The sequence below is a fragment of the Crotalus tigris genome, unplaced genomic scaffold (genome assembly GCF_016545835.1).
Source record: "Crotalus tigris isolate CLP2741 ecotype Arizona unplaced genomic scaffold, ASM1654583v1 scf7180000019007.31208882:3723066, whole genome shotgun sequence".
Lineage (NCBI taxonomy): Eukaryota > Metazoa > Chordata > Lepidosauria > Squamata > Viperidae > Crotalus > Crotalus tigris.
Window position 1 is genome coordinate 2,698,964 of NW_024097321.1, and position 21,490 is coordinate 2,720,453.

Here is a 21,490-nt window from a genome sequence, read left to right on the forward strand (position 1 = left end):
GTAAAAAGCTAGAAAGTTTTGAATTAAAATACATATACTGTTTCAGAGGATTTTAAAGATTAATATATATCAATGTATATTTTCTGATCAGAGAAAAGACAATGTTTCTTACTGATTTACTGACCCCTTTATGGACTTTTTGCATAAAACAATAAATGATTTTTGATTTATGGTTTTATAATTAGACAGGATAGGTTGTAGAAAGAAAAGTCATTTGTAACTTAGAGTAAAAGGTAAATTTATAATTGTACTTATAATTTGCCATAAAGATCAGAAGCCATTTCTCTGTATTTTTGGTTTTTTTTAAACTTTTTTTCTTTTCTTGCCCTTTGTAGCTTTCTTTCCAATTCCTTCTATTAGTATTAGTTTTTATCTTTTTTTAAAACTTTGAATAAAATTATAGAAAAATGAATTTTGAAACTTGTAATTATTTTATGAAACTTCTATTGGCCCTAACAAAGATACGTTATGTATTTTTATTTTTTTCTAATGGCCAACATGACTACTGCTGTTTTATAAGAAAGTTATATGCTATATTATTTATAATATTGCAGCTCAGTCAAATCCTTGAACAGTACATACACTCAACTGACAAATAGTTTGTATCTGTCTCTTGCATTCTCCACATGCCTATTTGCCTTACATAGAAAAGCAGCATTCTTCAGTTTTTTTATGAAGTGATAAGATTATTTAGACAAGTAATATAATGGGACAAGTAATTTCAGGATAAGAAAAAATAAAGGTAAAATTTACTAATACCAAATATACCCAGGGTATCCTACAGTACTGCAGGAAGACCTTTTACAAGAAATGTTACATGTTTTAAACACTACTTTCTGCAAAGATATTTGGGAATCTGTGGCCATCCATCATTTTTACTAAAAATGCCTTTTGGATCTATGTTGAACCAAATGTCATCTGGGAAATGAAAATGATTACTAAGGATGCTACTTAGTTTTACAGTATGCTACTTTCTCATTTAGCTAAATTACAATCAACTTCACTTTAATAAATGGAATGAGTACATAATATGGGTAATTTGGCAATTACAAAATACTACCTATTATCTCAAGATCCTGATAAAGCAGGAGTGCAGAATGCTATGCTGGCTTTTGAATATATATGAATGCAGCTGTCCTGCTGAACAAAGGAAGCTCAAAAAAGGATGGGGAAACACCCCTTCCTCTTTTAATTGTATGTATTCCTCATATTCACAAGGCTACAGACAATGCAAACCTATCTAGAACTAGGTGAAACAAAACATATATTTACAGGACACAAATCATGTTGGACTTAAATGGAGTATCTAAACAATGAGTTACCCTGGTTAAGAAGATATGCTTTATGCTTTACTCATAAGATATAATTATGGCCTGTTACAGGTTTAGCACAACCTCAGTCTAATGTTTTCCAAACCCAAGCTAGTTTAAAGTTAAACAATCACTAGCCTTCCAAGAAAATGACAAGGAATGCAGAAGCCACCAGTTCTTTCATTCCACTTTGATTTTTCAACCACCCACAAGTAAGGGGATCTTTCCTGGGAAACAAACGATAAGCCTTTCAGATTCCTGAGTGTGGTGGCTCTGATCAGGCTATTGCACTTTGTTCTTTGCAGAAATCAGGAAAGCAAAGCAAAACAAAACACAACCCACCTTTCCTGGGATGTACTATATGCAGATTGCTGGCTATCTGATCTTGGCAGTAGAGGTGATGGGAGCTGCCATTTCTATTGTTATCAGTACTGTTCAGTAATCAGCTGGTTCAGTTGCTAGACTATGATTAAGGCTAAACATGGGCCACACTATTTAGAAACTTTACCACTGGGTTAAAGCTTATAGTTATTAACTTAATTTCCACCTTGCATCCAAGGCAAATGTTTTGCTATTCTGTGTTATTAGTTTATATATTGAACTTAATTACAAATTTACCCTCAGTGTCATAATTTCTTCCATAGTTACTATTTTACCTTTCTGTTTTATTATTAATATTCTCTGTCACTTGAACAAATGGGCTGCTTCATAGTTTTTCAGAAAAAAGAACTGGAGAAATTTAAGAAAGAAAACGTTGCCTTGCAGATTTTTATTTATGGGTTGATTGCATTCAACAAATAATCCCACCACACTATATCAGGATTCCAGAGGTATAAACTTCAAAATACAAAGCAGCATAGAAAATTGTATGTAGAGCAGGACTAACAACATTCTGTACTCTGACACTGATGATTTCAGAAGCCTAAAATTGGGATCTGGGGGCAGGCTAGGAGGTGGTGGTCAAATGGGGGTTAACAAGGGGATAGTGAGGCAAATCTATAGCAACTCTCTTCAACAGAGACATTTTAAAAAGCTGATAAAGTCCCTTCATGGCTGGAGTCTGAAACGGTACCATTTTTTAAAAATTAGAAAATTTGTTAGAAAAAATAGGATTAGTGAAATTATTTATACTGAATTACAGGCATGCATTACAATTTTCTTTCAAGTAAAAAATCATCTTTACAAATGTTTTCTAGATCATGCCTCACCCAAGAGTTTAGATTTTTTTTCCAAAATATCATTTGTTTAACAAGTCAAGAAATAATAACAAAATATACAAAGCAAAAAACCCTTTTCAAACTAGAATTATATGTTACTTATATTTTTAACACATATATATTATATATAAATATGATACTACAGCTGACTGGTTAAGCTGCAGTTCAACACTTGAATAATATTGAACATCGACAATTTCCCTCTATTTCTGATATAAGAAAGACATCCAAGTGTGTCTGTCATGTACTCCCTCTGAGTGATCATCGGGAACCTCTCCGATTCAAGGTGAACTTTTTTAGAGTCCTTTTGTGACTTTTTTTATAGGAATAACAAAAGATGAGGACTGACTTAAGACGTAAGAACATTATAAACTTCAAATATGGTGGGTGTTTAAGAACAAGAAACATGGCACAACATTTCCCTACACCCAAACAAATCTGGATATACTTGTGGTAGTAAAAAGCCTTCTATTAAAGCTGCAGAACTCTTAACGTGTAGGAAAAAAGTGACCACGAAACATCCTTTGACAATATTTTTTGACACAATATTAATAAGATTGTACTATGTCTCTGACTGTTCTCCTCGTTATACTTAAATCCTGGTGGCTGCTTTTATTAAATTCAGCTGACACCTGACAGTGTGGGAGTTTATTCATTTATTTACTGGTATGACTTTGCAAGTGACCTTTCAAGAAGAAATGTCAACATTTAAAATCTGCATTTCCCAGAGTCTTCGTTGAAACTATATTTACATAGCTTCAAATTCATCAATCCTCTGCTTGGTGTTCCCTTGTCGTATCTGTCTCAGTGTCTTGTACTTGTCTCGGCCTTGTCGCATATTCTCTGTGTGGAGGAGGTCGTTCTGAGTCTTCTTGTCCTCATCTCTGGCCTGAGCTAGTTCATCAGTCAGCGTCTACAACATTTAAACACAGTATTACACACATGCACAAGTAATAAATTTGTGAAACTTACATTATGATGGAAACAAAAAAACAATATGAAATTTTGCAAATGCTATCTGAAGGTGAGTTTTGTACATATCATTCTTCTATAGTCCAGGAATAGGCATAGTTATGTCTAAGAGCCTACAGTGGTTAATGTTAGAAGATAAAAGATCTGGATCATCTAAATTTGCCAACCATTTTCTACCTTCCACTATAAGATACATGGTAGCAAAGATTTCTAGATTATGATCCTCTTTCTTCATAAAATATAAAACCTTTCTTAACCCTTTAAAAGAAAGATACAATTACAACCTTTCTCCCTTCTTGGGCAAATTATAAAATGGTACACAGAATGATAACAAATGCTTTGTATTGCTGATAGATTACCTTCAGTTGTCTTTGCACACGCTCATTCTTTTCGGCTTCAGTAATTCGCTTTTCTTCATTACGATCGTTCAGTATGCCTTCGCTTGAGAATTCTGCACTGTAGCCAGAGGACTCAGATCCTTCATCTTGAAGGGGATCATGGACATGATAGTTCACTGGTTCATATGCAGGTGGAGGTGGAGGAGGTGGAGCAGTCATTACCAGGTGTAATTCTTCCTTTGTTTTCACCAGATCATCTTGGGCTTCTTTAGCCTAGAAAAGGGAAACCAAGAAGAATATGTTTTCAATGTTAAGTTTCCAGTGAAAGTATTATTTAGAAAATAGGTGACATCTGATATGACATATCTGACATTTTGTGTGTTTCCCAAATAATCTTAAAATACACAGATTTATGATAATTTAATACCTCAATTAATAATTTAATTTTCAACTATACCTCCATTCTCTTTTCCCAATGACTATGTTCCTGACTCTCAACTTATCCTCCTTCCGGACTCAGATGCACTTTTCTATTCATCCATATTGGCAAATGGGGTTTGTGTTCCCCCAAATTATGTAATGTGGCTCAATTGTTTAGCCACCTGACCAGCTGTTTGACGAGAAGCTGTTCGCCAAAGTTTTGACATATTCAATTATGGAATCCTCTATCTCAAAATAGAGTAAATTACTTCCATAAATTTGAATGTTTTAAAAGACAATAGTCAAACCTGTGAGGAATAAAGCTATGAGTGTTACTAATTTAGTCACAATGGGTATGCATTATTTGTACTATTAGATGCAATATGCTTCTGAATACAGTATTTGGGAAACACAAGTTGGTATAGATATATGTTATAATGTATTACTTGCAAGAATATTAGTGGCTAAAAAGAGCCATCTCTGCGTGAATGGCTCTCTTACCTCTGATGCAACCTGCAAGTTATCAATAAAACCTAGCTGCGTACTGAATTTGTCTTTCTTATTATTTATGTCTGTTGTGTAAACATAACATAAAGTTAGAAGTCAACTGAGAAGCTTTGAACAGTGCAGGTGTAATCAACAGTCTCTAGGTTTAGGTTTTGCTGGAATTTTGGAGAAGATGGAAACAAAGAGCTTTATGGTGGCAAGCAGGGCCAATAAAAATAATAAGAAATTACAAGCAGTCTTGTTTCAGCTTGTTGATGGAGAGGAGACAACAGACATATTTACTACATATTAATTTGAAGAGAAGTTTAATAAGCAGATATTGCAGGTGTTGAGAAATCCAAAACTTGCTATGTATCAAGAAAGGACATTGCATAAGAGAGGAATACTATTTTTACAAGAAAACAGAGAGACTTATGTAACAGAATTAAAACTTTTAATGCAGTCTTGTGAGTTTGGACAGTTACGCGGCTCTTTAAGTAAGGACTGTGGCCTATATGGAATAAGACCTGAAAGCGTAAGAGTCAGATTGTCAGGGACAGATGGTTTAACACTGGAACATGCCGTCAATGTTTGCAGAGCTGAGGAGTAGGCTGTAGGTTGTAAAAGACCTTGAGCATATCGATAAGGAACTGGTTGTTTTGAGAAGTAAACCCCAGCCATCAGTTGTAATGCCAAAGACCAAAGACTGGAAGCACCCATGTCTGAGATACAGAGTTTCTCAAAGGTGCATGGGCAGTGGTTGGAAAAGAATGCAGAAAATGTGGGTGGCTGAATCTTTTATAAAAAGTGACAAACTAAGAACAAAAAAAGAGTTAAACCTAAAACATTATGTACTGTATATCATATGACAAAGAACCTTCTTCAGAGCTTTGTAATGGACTGATTAAAATGGACATTTAGAAGTTGAACGGGCTGTTTGTTTAGTTATTAATGTTGTAAAACTATAATGTTTAAAATTCATAAGAGGGATAAGTATTAGGTTTATAGCCTGTATAAAATTGTTCAGAGTTAAAAGCAGTAACTGATTTAAATCTTGTGTTAATTTGGACTGAGGTAAAGTACTTAGGACATCTGCTAACCTCTAATGACAAGAAACTTGAGAAAAAGACTGAAGCCATGGTTAAAATACCAAGAAGAAAACAGATGTACAGTGGTTTTTCAGTATGGCCAATTTTTTTTTTCCAGGAACGACTACTGTGACAATTCCATTAAGTCAATTGTTGTTACATGAGATTTCAGTGGATATCACTACAAGAAGAAGCAGTTAATAAACTGTGTTACTAATGATTGAATCTGCATTCAAATATTACAATGTGCCAAAACTATGATGGTGTCAGCGGATGGCAGCGTATCTAGTTTAGCTGCAGCACTCCTTCAGTGAGGAGTTCCAGTGCCATATGCATCTAGAGTCAGGAGTTTTTAATTGCTTTCTTTTATGGAGAAGAAGTTTCAGTAGAGCCTGACCACAAATCTTTGAAAGCTATTTTAAGCAAACCATTACACAGAGTGCTTCAATTGTGGCTACTAATGTCAAGTACCTAATGAACCTGGAAAAAAAATAATAATTTTTGAGATCTTGCCTAGAGGTATTTTTTTTAATTTAACAGTCATAAATGTATGTTTTGGATTGTACTGATGTTACAGCTGATAGGATGAGGTCTTATTATTATCTATGTCTGAGAGGAAATAGAATTTAAATATATTACATTACATGATAAGTCCTTATAATTACTGAAGAAAGTTATTTTATTTTGGTAAAGAAAGCAAGATCCAGAAAATGTATAAAAATAGCTTAGGAATTATAGACAGTCAAGTACCTAATGGAAATTTACTGGCCAACGATACTATCTTTTGATTAGGTATGCATGCTCAGTAGAGATAATGTAAGATTTTTTAGGCTTTCAGGAATTGGAAATGTATTGAATCAATGGAAAAGTGAGAATTGCCTATGAACAATTTGCCAATTTTCTCGGCCAAAATAGTTATATATTTGATTTTTAGAAAAACAGATTATCTTGCAATGTAGAATGCAATTCAGACAATTTGCAAAAGATTGTGATTTTGGGTATACTACTTCCTCCCCATGTTATGCCCCTATCAAACAGAATGATAGAAGAATCATGCAGCTTGCAAAGGGAATGTTAGAAAAGCCAAATGAGGATGGTTCTGAATTTTATCTGGAACCTTTTGATTGTAGAAATACTCTTAGTTTGTTTTATAAACAAAAATAGCAGACCTACACTATAGCACTCAATTTATCCACTCCTTATGAGCTTCCTGGAAGCATGCTGTTGGCTCTTGTGGAAAGCAGATATATAGAATGTCAGTTCTGATGCAATGTGGCTCATCTTCTAGTATAGCAAATCTTATAGGACAATCGACTATACCATCTATATTTCCAATGAACCATGTTGTAATCAAGATCCAGGGAAGACCTAAAGTTGCTAAAACCCTGAAAGTAAAACAAAGTGGAACACATTAGCTTACCCTGTGCTGCCATTCTTCAACCTCAGTCTCTTTACGCTTCCTTGCCTCTTCCAGAAGAGAAATCTTGGCTGTATATTCTGCGAGCTCTGCAGCCTTTTTTGAGGGAAAAAAAAAAGGAAATTACATGAGATAGAAGTACGTTGGGTCAGTAAGAGAACTGCCCCCTATTCCTAGAGCCTCTGGTTTTTAGATAGGGTGGGACATTCAGATTCTGTTCTTGGCTCAAAAAATGACACAGTAGCAGCTACAAAAAAGTAGAACGTTGGGGGGGGGGAACTTTAGTTATGGGAAGACTAGACAACTAACATCCAACTTTATTAAGTTTTCCTTAGAGAACTTTCACACATTTTATTAAACATTGCCTGAATAAAATTTGCCAGTATCAACTCAAAGAAACCCATTTGTCTATTCCTGGAATATCAATAGTGGCTACTTTATTTCTAGCTGCAAGTTAGAACATTAAAAAATAGTTTACAGCCAATATAACTTAAGCAAACTGTTCCCAAACTGGTACCTTCCAGATATGATGGATTTGCAACTATTAGCATCCTGAGCCAGACTTTACCCATAATGCGTGGAAAGCCTGGGAGCTTAATGCAACATTTCATGAAGGCACAATTGATGGGAAAAGACAGCTTCTTTCTATAAGATATCATTGACCCCTCCAAGGGTTTTAATACCTCATTTCCAGCTCAAGTGCAGCTCAACCAGTTTCTCTATAGCAGCACTAGTTTGTAGAAACCCCTGTTCTGTAAAAACTGTTGTGCCCTTAAATATTATTTTGTCATCATGCATTTGATTCAGGAAATATTTGTGGCTTGTGCTGTCTATTTTCTATACTGTATCCATTTAAAGTATGATTATCATCTCTGCATGTTTTAAAATTACTTTGAAAATACATGAAGACTTTGAGAACCAAAGGCAAGATTTAAAAAGCTATAAACACTGATGATGCTTGAGGAGCTTAGCCCAACTACTTTGCTAAGATTTGTATCAATTTTCCAAGTTTCTTTCCAAAATGCCTCCGATCCATACCAGCTGCTCCTGACTCTTAATTTGGTCAACAGCCTGCCTCTCCAGCTCTTCCTTAGCTTGCAGAGCCATCAAACGCTCATTCTCCAGACGCTCTGCTTCTTCCTGGGCCCTTGTTCTTTCTTCCTCCAGCTGCCTGGCTTTTTCGATCTGGTCTGAGAGCTCTGGCAAAAAGGAAAAAAAAAACCACAGTCACATATATTTTAAATGCTGGTTATTTTTTTTAAAAAAAGCCCACCCCTCTTCAGAAATTGCATCAGTGGAACAAGGTAGTAATATTTGTGGAGAGGTAGGACAGTTCCTTCACCTTATCATTTTATGGCTAAATATGATATGCAATTAAGACTTCATGCTTTTGGAATGCTAGTCCTTGTTTTATGCGCAAAATATTCTTTGAAGATAAATAATTACAGCTTTAGTCACCACAGATGACAGCACTGGCCGACTTGCAGGAAGTCCCCAGGCTGTTGACTAAGGTGGAAGACTGGAAAACATCTTAGAAGAAATGTCTATTCTCATATTGTGCTTATATATCTATCAGACCAACTCCAACCAAATCACGTACCTGCCAAGATGATCAGTGATGATTACTTCTGATTTCATTGCATTGGACAGCACACAAACACTACTTCAGTGGTTAATTTTTCAGTCAACCAAACTATTAACATAGGAGGCTGATATTTTGGGGCTATTCAGTAGCCCTGCCAAACACTGGATCTTGATGGCAACAGCACATCATGATTCCCCGTTACTGTAAGTGAAGTGAAGCTTCCTCCTGCTCCCTACTCTCTTTGAAGGATTCTTGCTCAAGGAAGGTCCTGGGAGTTCATTAGGGTGAGACTACTCTTCTCTCAGAAGGATATGTTTACCTGTATATGTATTTCTATTAATTAGGAAACTCAATCCACAGCACTACTAGAATGACATTTTAAATTGCTATTGCTTGTTAAAGACATTGCTTATCCGATCAGAAGTGAGGAACACAGAAAGATGGATGTGGGTTTCAGCAATTGCTGCCAACAAAATGCAAGGTAGTACCTTTTTCGGCTTTTTTTGTCTTCACTTCATATTCCTGCAGCCTCATCATCAGCTCTTCTTTCTCTCGCATCATCTGCTCTTTTTCCTTCTCAATTGTCTCTCTTTTCTTCTTCTCATTTTCCAACATCTCTCTGTAGATATAAAATTAAATTAATTTTAGAACTGAACAGACTACAACTTACTTCACCTTCTAGAAACATTTTACACTTTTCTGATTTTTTTTCATAATAACCAGGACAGAACAATGTGAAAGTATCTGAACATGTGTTTAAATCAAGAGTAGTACTTATTATGTAATGACTGCATTTCTAATCACTCATGACCTACACTTTTCTATTAAGGAACCATGAAGGAAGTAAAGAGGATATAAAAATCTCAAGCAACTCAACCTCTTACTAGTCCATACTCACTCTAGATTTAATTTCTGGTAACCCTATAATTGCCATGTACGCTATGGTATGGTAAGGCTATCAATATATCTTCAGCAGAATGATCACACTTAACGTAGGGGCCTAACTGAGTTGTACCATGTTGTAGTTCCTATGTTCTTGCACACACCTTTCTAGCTCTTTCTGGTGCTTCTCTTCACGGGCCTGAGCTTTCATTTGCTGGACCTCAATGGTATCTGGTTTCCTACGGCGCATATACAGCTCATGATTTCCCATGCATAGCTGCAGGATTCTCTTGTTGATTCTTAGGCGAGGAGCATAAAATATAAAGTCCTGACAAGAAGAGATGAAAAGGTTAAAAAGACACCCATGCACACATGCACACTTGCAGTGCCCTACTTTACAGTTTTGTGTCTAACTTTTCACTGGCTCCTTAATTCTTTGTACTGGAAAATCCAAGCAATAACAAATTAACCCGTTTCATCATATAGGGGTTAGGTCTTCTCCTGCGATTGGTCTATGATTGTTAATTTCAGCACTAAAAATACATTAATAATTTCTGAGCCCTACCAATTTAATAACTGCTATAACAATGCTTCTCTAATAGTGTCTTTTGTAATATTCATTGGGCTTTGTGCATGGGTTAGATAAGTAATGGTATGGAAATCATCCAAATTCAAAACTTCTGTCCCTAAGTTCTTAAGAGCCAAGTATCAGAGCAAGTTCATTTGTAGGGTGGAATAAAGACAGAAGGGAAATTATGAAATAATGGATGGAGAAAATGAGCTAACATTGAGAAAAAGAACACAATAAAGTTATTCATAATCCCAGGGCTCCAGTGAACATTTGGAACACAAAATTTAAATATGGTTAATGACCATATTGTATGAAATGGTATAGGGTTTCCTGCCTGAGCAGAGGGTTGGACTAGATAATCTCCAAGATCCCTTCCAACTTAATAATAATAATAATAATAATAATTATACTAAATTTTCTCTTTACCTTCAAAGAATAATTTCTCGTAATCAAATATTTAAAGGGGAGGAAGTCATTTCTGAAATTTAAGCAATTTCTGGCAAGACCCATTTATATTATAAAGGAAAGCAAAATAAGACATTTCTTCAATATACCAACTTCTTTAAAAAAAACTTTACGGAAAGATTATTTCACAATTATCAGGAAGATTAAATTCTACAATGCAACAATAGAAGATGTTACAGAATTAAGGAAATATTCCTATGGTAATTTTTTTTACAAGTTATCATTTTAAGACTCCAATTTTGTGCAATATTATTATGCCCATAATATTAATATTCAATAAATGCAATAAAATGATTCAACAAACATTCTAACATATTGATGTGGACATGATGAAAGGAAGGGAGAATTCCACATTTTGTTGAAGTACAGTAATTTCCGGCATATAAGACGACTTGGCGTATAAGACGACCCCCGACTTCGGAGTTGATTTGCATGCCTAGAAAGTCGTCTTATATGCCGGAAACTACCGTAATTTCTGGCGTATAAGATGACTCGGCATATAAAACAACCCCCGACTTCGAAGCCGATTTGCATGCTTTAGAAACTCGTCTTATACACCGGAAAATACGGTAATTTCAATCATTAAGCAGATTTATTTTATAGAAACCATTATTCAACTACTGAATGGACATGCAAATTCATTCTAAGATTTATGCAAATTAACAGGTAGGTCTTTAAAAATAATAAATAAATAACCATATTCTCTTTCATTAGGAGCAACACAAATTATCAGTTATACTCACTGGTGATTTCTTGTCAATCGGTTTTATAACAAACTTCTTATCATTGAAAGATATGTTTCGAATTTCACTCCAAGGGAAGCCAATTTTAGGGGTTAATCTGGAAACACCAAAGCAGATATAGATAAGGAAACAATATCTACAATACAGATCAAGAGGTTTGGCTTTATTACACTCCAGGTAGTCAAGGTAGTCCTCAGTTTATGACAATTACCGGAATTTTGGTCATTAAACAAGTCATCATGTGATGGGACTTAATTTTGAAATAATTTTTACTGTGGTTGTTAAGCAAATCACATAGTAATTAAGTGAATCATGAAGTTGTTAAGCAAATTTGGCTTCTCCAATTTACTTTGTCAGAAGCTAGCTGAGAAGGTTGAAATTGGGATCATGTGACCACATGATGTAAATGCGAGCTGGTTGCCAACTGCCTGAGTTGCGATCATGTGACTGTGCAAGTTGTTGTAATGGCAATAACTTTGAGGATGGGCGTGTCACATTTTCCAAGGCCATTGTAACTTTGAACTGTCATTAAATGAACTGACATAAATCAAGGATTAAATTGTACTGTGATGCTGAAGCTACCTCCCTGTCTCATTAGATCTTTATAGCAGAATTGGGAGTAAATTGGGTTCCATATTTCTGCAATAGGTTGAATAACTGGCATCTAACAAAAGTTACTTCAATCTTGTGGCTTTTACAGGAAGGATACCAAGCCAAAAAAAAAAAAAAAAAAGGACTGATTATTGGGTTTAATGTGGTCAAAGAGGCATCATGACAATATGTGTTTCCCCAAACACAATTTTGTATCTGACCTACTAAATAACATTTTTGAGTACACAAACTGCATGACTGCCCATCCCTTTCTCTACAGCATCAAATTATCAGGTCAATCCAGGGATAGAAAAAATAATAATTGAAAGTCTCTCTCTTTGTACCCTTATAATTCTAACACCTGTATTCTTCTTTATATCACAGTCTTTAAAGTGAAACTCTGCCATCCTCCCAGAGACAAAAAGTTCTTCCCCATAAAGGTTTCATTCATTTTAAATCTCCTTTATAATATGTAGGTAAATTTTATCTTGTAGAGATCCATGTTATATTTAGAGCAGAGCTTGCATAAGAACTTTAAATCAGAGCAAAGATAATACTCCTCATATAAAGAAACACACAAGTATGGGAGCTGTTGCTTTGATCTCCGAACTTGGCAATTTGGCTGCAAAGGTTTCATCTCCATTCCGTGGGGGGGGGGGACATCTTCAGTGGGCTTTGAATTGTGGGTTAGGGTTGCACAACTCAAAGCACACTGAAGATGTCCCCCTCCTCCCAAATGGAGATGAAACATTTGCAGCCAAATCACCAAGCTCGGAGATCAGACCATCAGCTCAGCTACCAGTAGTGGGATTCAGCCGGTTTGCACCAGTTTAGCAGACCCGGTAGCTAATTTTTTTGTTGCCCAGGCCCAGAATGGACTTCCAGAAGCGGCATCCACATAGAGAACTGGTTGTTCACATATTTGAATCCCACCACTGCCAACTACCAACCCGAGCTACTAATATTCGAACACATCTCAAACACATAAGTATATAACTCACACAGACTATTATAACTGGAGCATTGTGTGCTAATGCTTCTCAACATATACAGACTATTGTTTTAAAGATATTGATGCAGTAATTAAGTGTTGGAGATTCAAAGGTAGCTTTCATAATGAAAAATAGAAGTGCTGTTATTTACATGCTAAACTCAATATTAGCCATAGGTGTGCCGTATCATATTCCATCCTCCAGCAATTTCTATGCATTCAAGTTGTATTAAAAAAATAAGGGAGGGGGGAAGCAGCAAGTTAACTTCCATATTATGAAGATTCCATTATGAATTATTAGATGTGCCAATGCTTAATTTACTTTGCACATCCCCCTTTCCCAGATTTTCTTTCAGAAGCAAATGTTTTTTCCTGCAGGCTTCATATAGCTTGTAAAACCAGTTTGAATGACTGTGGCTACACAAAAAGACCTGTCATTCAAGAATCTAGAAGTAGTTTCACTCATGCAATCCTTAGAGTGACACTCCTTATTTTCTAGGTGTGATAGGGGTGCTAGAAATTTTTTTTAGCTTTCTTCGGTGATCTTGGTATAATTTTGATTAAAAATGGCAAGAAAGACCTAGCATGTAGCCTGTTTTCAATGTTTGCAGCCAATTTCTCCTCTTTGAATGTTTATACAGCTTAAAGCGTGCCTTGGAAACAAATATAAAACCAATTTACTATTTATAAATAATCCACTATGCTTCAAAAATAAATTCAAGTTACTTGTACTTCCTTGTTGTATTGAACAAGTATTATATGAACAGGAACCATTCCTTTTTACATGGTATCATTCAGTTTCCTCTGTCTCATTTCCAGATTACCACTATGCTGTTTCTTCCTCAAATCTCTTCCTTAATAAGGAACCTTAAAGCTACTGCCTTATAATAACAAAGATTGTCAGTCTGGTATTCCAAGAATTCAACTTAACTTTACCTAGCTGTTTCCCTATAAAAGCCAACCTGTTTGCTAAGAATCATTTCACACTAATGGTTCCTAGCATGGAATAAGCGATTATAAAAAGCTCTCAACTGAGCATAATGGAAATTCTCCATTGAGGAGAAAGTTGAGTGAGAATCCTGAATGATTAAGCAAGGTTTCTTACATGGTGGCAATACTGTGAATACATTTTCTTAAACTTGGTTACTCTAATGAACCACAGCTCTCATCCAAGAAGCTTCTTCAGCTCTGACTGGATGGTGGGGCTGAAGAAGCTGAAGAAGCTTTTTGGATGAGAAGCGAAACGTCTTCAAAGAAAAACAAGAAAGTCCAGTTGCCTCGTGAAAAATGCATCTTTGGGATAACTATGAGAATCTCCATAGACAATGCATCATAAGGCAACAATTTTGGAATCAACATATCTTAACGTATCTCAAATAGGTTAATTTACAAAATACATCCAAAAATAGGGACCCATGATTAACATTTGGCAGAGTTGTGGCCGATTCAGCGGCATGTCTTTTGACTATACTTCCCAGAAACTCTTAAGTTATTTGGCACAAGGAAAAATGGGAGGACTTTACCCCCCCATCTCCCTTTGGCTCGTGTTCCCAATTGGTTGGCAGTAAGGACTGACAGGTTGCTTTGGAACTGAGGCTGAAATCTTAAATCTCTTTTAACAGTGGTGGCCGGTAAGGGAAGAATGAGTGACTCAGATGCTTGCTGGCAGAGTAGGTCTGGCTGGGGTGTATTGATGGTCAAAGGGTGAGTCCTTTTCCTCCCTGGAGGGAGGGGTGTTTTGGAGACATGCCAGAATAGGGAGTGTGGGGTGCAATTTTCCTTGTGGTCTGTCACTCCTTTTGTTCCTCCCCTCTTAACAAATGGCAGGAAGTTCTGTGGGTCAGCTGAAGTGGTGGAGGAAGTAATTTCACCAGAGCTCTCCTGAAGTTTTTGAGGGGAATGCAAACAGCATAAACCTATATTGTATACGGAAAGAAGAATGTGCCAACAGGTCATGGGTTGTCTACAGTATCCTTTGGCTCATATCTCTGTCCTACTTCCTGCAGATGATTGTTCTTGCTTCTGTCCAATACTTTAACAAGTGAAAATGGACTTGGCTTCTGATTTTTTTCTAGAATTATCAATAAGGTATGATACATAATAATAAAGACAAGCCATACAATAATTATTCCCTGTAGCCCCTGCCTGTCTTTCTGAAACCACATGTCTGTACATGAGCTTAAGCAGTTAAGAGATAAAGCAAGGCAAGTGACATTGAAGTCATATGCACCCCAGCACAATATTATTTAGCATATATTCTGAAAGGCAAGGTGACCTTAGCAATTATGATTGCTATAAAAGTACACATCACAGATGAGGTAATTCTTTGGCACAAGAACAGCTGTTTAGACAAAGGATTACAAATATCTCCACTTACTTGTCTTCCTTTTCATAAATGTTGAGCCCAAGTGCATCTACTCCCAACCAAAGTTCTGTTCCTTTCTTATTTTTTATTTCAAAATAGTTGATTCCATACATTTCAAGATCCTGAGCAATCTTCAAATATTCCAGCATGGCATTTTCTCTGGTTAATACAAAATAGGAAACGTTAAGACTTGTTTTCAAGACTGATGCAGAACTTTGAGTTCTGGGAAAATAAAATACTTAAGACTGCTAGGTATAACAGAAAAGATCTAAAAGAACCAACTCACCTCCCTATAGAATATCAGCACTTTACTAACCCTTTCTTCCATTTATCAATTTTTGTTTTTTCCACACTGTGTGTTCAATATTATTTCACTATCTCTACTCAATCATCTTTGGCTTTGCCTATATAAAAAATTCAATGAAATAACTCACTTAAGCATTCCACCATGTTCAGCATGCCATACTTGAATTCGTTCTTCCCACTGTTCTCTGGATAGCTTATGTTGATTCATTACTCTAAAATATAAAGATATATCATGAGATTTAAGGTTCAATTTGTTTTATTTACAAAAATATCATATGCTAGCAAAATTGGGTATATGGAAAAGATGGCACAGAACATTTAAAGTAAAAAAAGTTACATTTTTGAGATTTTTTTAAAAAGATGAATCTTGAACAAGTTTAATGATTAAACTCTAGCTTTACTACAAAGTTATTCTTTAAGGATGTGCAAATGTCTGCAAACATCCCTGTCCCATGAAGTTTGTACCCAAGAGCTCCATGGGTACAAACTAATGTCTTAAGGCAGTGTAAAGTAGCAGCAATTTATTAATTTGTTAACTGAAACCAGAAGTGAATTGAGAAATAATAGACCTATTCAATTGACACTCTATGTCAGGGGTCTTCAAACTTGGCCCTTTTATGACTTGTGGACTTCAACTCCCAGAATTCCTCAGCCAGCGTGCCTGCTCTATGTTGATAATATTTTCCCATTTGTTCATTCCAACTTTCATTAGGTTTAGATCACATTTTACTGTAGGACCTCAAAGTGGTATACTTAGCTTCTTTAATTTTCCCTATAACAACCATCCTTTTGGGAAGTGAGATAGCAATTGACTCAAAACCTTAAGTATTAGCCTCACTGCCATGTTTAGTTGCTAAATATTATGTGCAGTACTAGGACCCCATAAGCAACGAGCATCCCTAATATTCTAAAAAAAAATTAAATCTCAAATTCTGCTAAATTTCATGAAAATTACAACATACTGTAGTTCTTTTATATTACTGGTATTTTAGCTTTGTCAACATTTTGAAAAACAAAACTCATTTTGTTTTTCATTTTATTGTGTCACTCTTTTCTTAATAGATTGGCTATCAGTTGTAACAACTGCAAAAACTGTTCTAGTATCTTTCACACATCCCACATTCTCATCTGGAAGCTCATTCAATAGAATTGGGGAGTGCTGGGCCTCAGGATTTCAACAGTGCTTACCGCTGGGGGACCAGGCGTTCAGAACTGAGATACCCAGTCTTGTGCAGTTCTTTATTATAATCTCCAAATTTGGCTTGCACAGCGTAAGATCCAAGAAGGACAGCAGTTTCAGGTGGGCAATAGATCTCGTCACTAAGGATTCCTTCTTTGACTTGCAAGAAGAACAGCTTCTGTGTAATGTCCTGGATCAACTCTACAGACACATCCTCAGGAAAAAACTTGGCCCGGAATTTGAACTGGAGAGGGTTCTCTTTCCTGATTTCTTGAGCAGAGACCTAAATAGCAATAAAGTATCAGTAAATTATGAAATACTAACTTGTTGAACACAAGATATTTATTTATTCAGTTTTGATGCTGCCCAACTCCAATCAATAATAAAATTTTATTATCAAGTTATTAGATATCTTTGAACTTATGATTGTCTCCTGCTCCAAAAAAAATCAACTTATTTAAAATCTGTAAAAACAACAGCCCCTACTTAAGTATAAAAAGCTATTCTGTCCCCAAAATACCAATGTTAAAACAACTATTTCATTTGCCTTTCTGCTTCCTATCACTTGATCAATAGTGCTGTTCAGTAATTGTTAGGAAGGCCATGGGGGGGGGGGGTCTTTGGTGCTCTCTGAGCTTGATTGTTTTCTTCCAGATGTTTCATCACCCAAACTAGATAACATTATCAGTGCTCCTGATGATCTTACTTAGTTTGGGAAATGAAACATCTGCAAGGGAATAACCAGGCTCAGAGAGCACCAAGGACCCTTCAGTTCAACCCCGAGCTATAAATATTCTCCTTTATTTGTAATATGGGTCATATTATAACATAGTTACATGTATGCATGGGGGGAAGGGTTGTTTGAACAAGGAAATCTCTACATTTCTGAGGTTGTTGTTTTTTCCATAGGACTCAGCAAACATCAGGATTTGATAAGCTTAGAAATAAGAACAACTATCTTCCAGGATGTTTGCACTGTCAGGAGATGTTTAACTTTCAGTGGGCATGAATATATATTCTCTCTCTCTCTCTCTCTCTCTCTCTAACACACACAAACGTTTTGCACTGAAGAAAAGGAAATTGCTTTAGTACTTAACAGAAGTGAAATGTCTTATCAAAAAACCAAAAAGGCTGCTCTTTACACATTTGGCTTTGTGGTAGGGAAAGCTAGAAACAATTCCTAATATTTATTCCCTCCATGTGTTCTTTGTTTATTTGCTTAATAAGGACCCAGTGGGGAAGTTATCCATCATTATAACTCATCTGGATTACAATAATGAAAAATAAAATGGTGTTAGTATTTTAAACATTATCTTGCTTAGATTATGTGTTCCTGACTGCTTGCAATTTCTCTATCTCAGTATCACAACATAACCTGAGTTTACAGATACATATATATAGTCCCTTTAAATTGCTTTTTCTGCATCAGCATTCCTATTATACACAAAATAAACTGTGTTAAGCATATAGGATTAGCCATTTTAAACAGCATCTATTAACTTTGATAGTTGACACAGTTGTTTCAATTGTCAGTTCAATTGAACTGACTGCAAAAGCTATAATTATATAGTTTTATAAAATTAAGGGGAGAGAGATGGAAACCTCTACTTTGCATGAACTGAGCACAATCTGGAAAGACTAGTGAAAGACTAATACAAACTTTGTATGTTTTTTTTCTAATACTATCATACTGTTTTAATACTTGAATTAAGTAGTGCAGAATCAGATTATATCTTTACTTTTTCCCCCTAACAGATATTAATACTATTTATGCCTCCTATGAATGATTACAAATAGATCAGTGGAAAAATAATTTTCTGGGAGAATTCTTTAAATCAGTGTGGATTATGAAGACCTATATCTTAACTAGTCTCCACACTATATCTATAGGAACATTCATCTACAACAGGGGCGTCAAACTGCCGGTCCACGGGCCAGTTGTATCATACGGAGGCCGTGCTCACCCCAGCTCCAGCAATGCAAAAAAAAGTTGCGATACGTTGCAACACATCACATGACATGGCAAGTTTGACATCCGTGATCTATAAGAACAGGCCACTCTGGGCACATTGACAGCTAGTCTTGAAAAGTATTTAGAAAATTATCTATGTGTACCAAGAGACTGAGCTAACTGAAATAAGTGCAATGTCCATATTATGAATAGATTAAAGGAATGTTGACACTAAATTGTGTTCAGATTCTCAGCATGCATGCATATACTGTGAATGCACACTCAGTTTGCCAGCTTACTGGTCTCCACCAGACAGCCAACAATCTTTATTTATACATTTAAAAAATAAATAAAAACCTGACAGTTACAATACCAACTGCTAGATGTACTGAAAATCTGCTTTAGATGGTTCTGCCCTGCCTGCTAAGTATACTTCAAGATATAAATGGCTTCTTGTCCTACATTCCATTGCAGACTATTATTGTCCTAGCACATAGACTTAAATATGATGTCTGTAGCACGTGTTCTTATTATTCAAGTGGGATAGCAGACGCATAACTGTGATTAGCTCTTCTTATCAGTACCCAAGCCTAAACATCATCTCAACAAATTGCTTTACTTTAATAGCACTGGATCCTAAAGAAAGTGGCTAGGGCTAAGGGAATTGTCAAATATCCCATTCTTATTGAGTTTTGCTGGTCAATATTTCAACAATTATTTCAGAGCCCTGGTAGTGCAGTGGTTAGGATGCAGTATTGCAGACTAATTCTGCTGACTGACAGTTCGATTCTGATTGGCTCAAGGTTGACTCAACCTTCCATCCTTCTGAGGTTGGTAAAATGAAGACCCAGATTGCTGGGGGAAATATGCTGACTCTGTAAACTTCTTAGAGAGGGCTGTAAAGCACTATGAAGTGGTATATAAATCTAAGTGCTGTTACTGATGCTAGTGCTGGCTACTTAGGAAAAAAATCCTTGAAGAAAGAAAATGGTGGTTGAGTGATAACCATTACCAGAATCCTGCTTAACTGAACTTTTTGTATATGTCCCCTTTCTCTGGCATTATCATCTACTTGCTTGCTTATAAATAAGCACTGCTTTTGAACTGCTTTGCAGGATTATTTTAAAAGACTTAAATACAAATAAAGCAGTAATAGCAAATAATGATGACAGCAAATAATAAACATGTTATTTTTCACTGAAATGACTGTGATTTGACTTAAAAGATTTAGATGGATCTGATTATAAGTTAAATAGTGCATACCTATGTTTGGACCTTTAACCATCAAAGTTAGTTTATTTCATTACCTTTTTCTCAAGTTTCAGCCAGGTTGGGAAACCTTTATTATCTGTACATTGAAGACCAAAGTACCATACTTCGCGCAAGCCTATGGTTTTCACCACCTGAAAAATTAGGAAAGGTTAAAGCTGAATTTAAAGATGTAACACTTCCTAAGACAATTCATACAGGTAATATTAAACTATTAAAGTTTTACCATGTCAAGCAAATGACAAGAAGTGTTGCATCGATGCTTAACTTTGTAAACGCAGCTGAGAAAAAAAAGACTGAATAAAAGACATACTGTTCATGCTGATAGATTAAAATAAAAAACAATTATTTAGATTGAATTCAAAATGTTAAAGTTATTGCTGCTTGAAATAAGATCATTTATAACAGTACTATTATACTATTTATAACAGTAACCACATTAGGCTTAGAATCCTGCCCAAGGAAAATTCAGTTTGGACCCATACTGTTTTTAAACAATGACAACACCTTAATAAAAAAAAAATGGCAACATTGTCTGAAGACATCTTTTATAAATCAATGAAGACTAATGCACTATAATTAAATCTGCATGGTAGAAGATTATTTCTAATGTCAAAAGTTATATTTCTACATTATGGTTGCTTCCCTTTTGTAGCTATTAGTTATTTTATATATAAACAATGCCTTTTCCTGAACACAGGTTTAGGAAAATATCTGCTTGAATTAAAGCAGTATTAAGGGAGCAGCAACAGAGGGCAAGCACATGTTGTTGCTCATTCATTAAACTCAAACATATACCGTATATGCCGGCGTATTAGGCGACCCGGCGTATAAGACGACCCCCGTCTTTATAGCCGAGCCGCATTCCTAGAACGTCGTCTTATACATCGGAAACTACCAGTATTTCCGGCGTATAAGACGACTCGGCGTATAAGATGACCCCCGTCTTTGGCGCCGATTTCAGCGCTCGCGGAAGTCGTCTTATACGCCGGCATTTACGGTATCTTCCTGATCCTGTGCAGTTATGTGGCCTAAAAAAATGGACAGCTTCCGATGTTCCATAGTTTAAAATTTCTGGAGGAATAAACTGGGGCTCCTAATCAGCAACCTAATTCTATAAGAAATTGAAGGAACCTGGTGAAATTGCTATTAACTATTTATATGAGTAGTCCTCAATTTACAACCATTTAAAGTTATGATGGCACTAAAAAGTGACTTATGATTGGCCTTTTCAACAAAAGCAGGAAAATACTGTTCTTTAAGTGGAGGATTTGTGATTGGGTATATGTGGGTGACACTGTTCCCACCTTCCTGGAGGATTTGTGATTGGGTATATGTGAATG

The 21,490-nt window shown here is 35.8% G+C and overlaps 1 protein-coding gene across 1 annotated transcript in view; it reads right to left on the minus strand.

The window, feature by feature from the left end:
* Nucleotides 1-2,048: 2,048 nt before the first annotated feature.
* Nucleotides 2,049-21,490, minus strand: part of EZR (ezrin) — a 38,497-nt gene continuing 19,055 nt past the window's right edge. Inside the window, exons 4-14 of the mRNA XM_039358215.1 lie at nucleotides 20,186-20,281; nucleotides 16,936-17,210; nucleotides 15,876-15,959; nucleotides 15,454-15,600; nucleotides 11,495-11,591; nucleotides 9,880-10,043; nucleotides 9,322-9,452; nucleotides 8,287-8,447; nucleotides 7,252-7,344; nucleotides 3,859-4,110; nucleotides 2,049-3,440 (exon numbers count right to left, since the gene is read on the minus strand). Coding sequence (XP_039214149.1) covers nucleotides 3,276-3,440; nucleotides 3,859-4,110; nucleotides 7,252-7,344; nucleotides 8,287-8,447; nucleotides 9,322-9,452; nucleotides 9,880-10,043; nucleotides 11,495-11,591; nucleotides 15,454-15,600; nucleotides 15,876-15,959; nucleotides 16,936-17,210; nucleotides 20,186-20,281 — 1,665 coding nt within the window. The 3' untranslated portion in view covers nucleotides 2,049-3,275. The remainder of the gene's footprint in view (nucleotides 3,441-3,858; nucleotides 4,111-7,251; nucleotides 7,345-8,286; nucleotides 8,448-9,321; nucleotides 9,453-9,879; nucleotides 10,044-11,494; nucleotides 11,592-15,453; nucleotides 15,601-15,875; nucleotides 15,960-16,935; nucleotides 17,211-20,185; nucleotides 20,282-21,490) is intronic.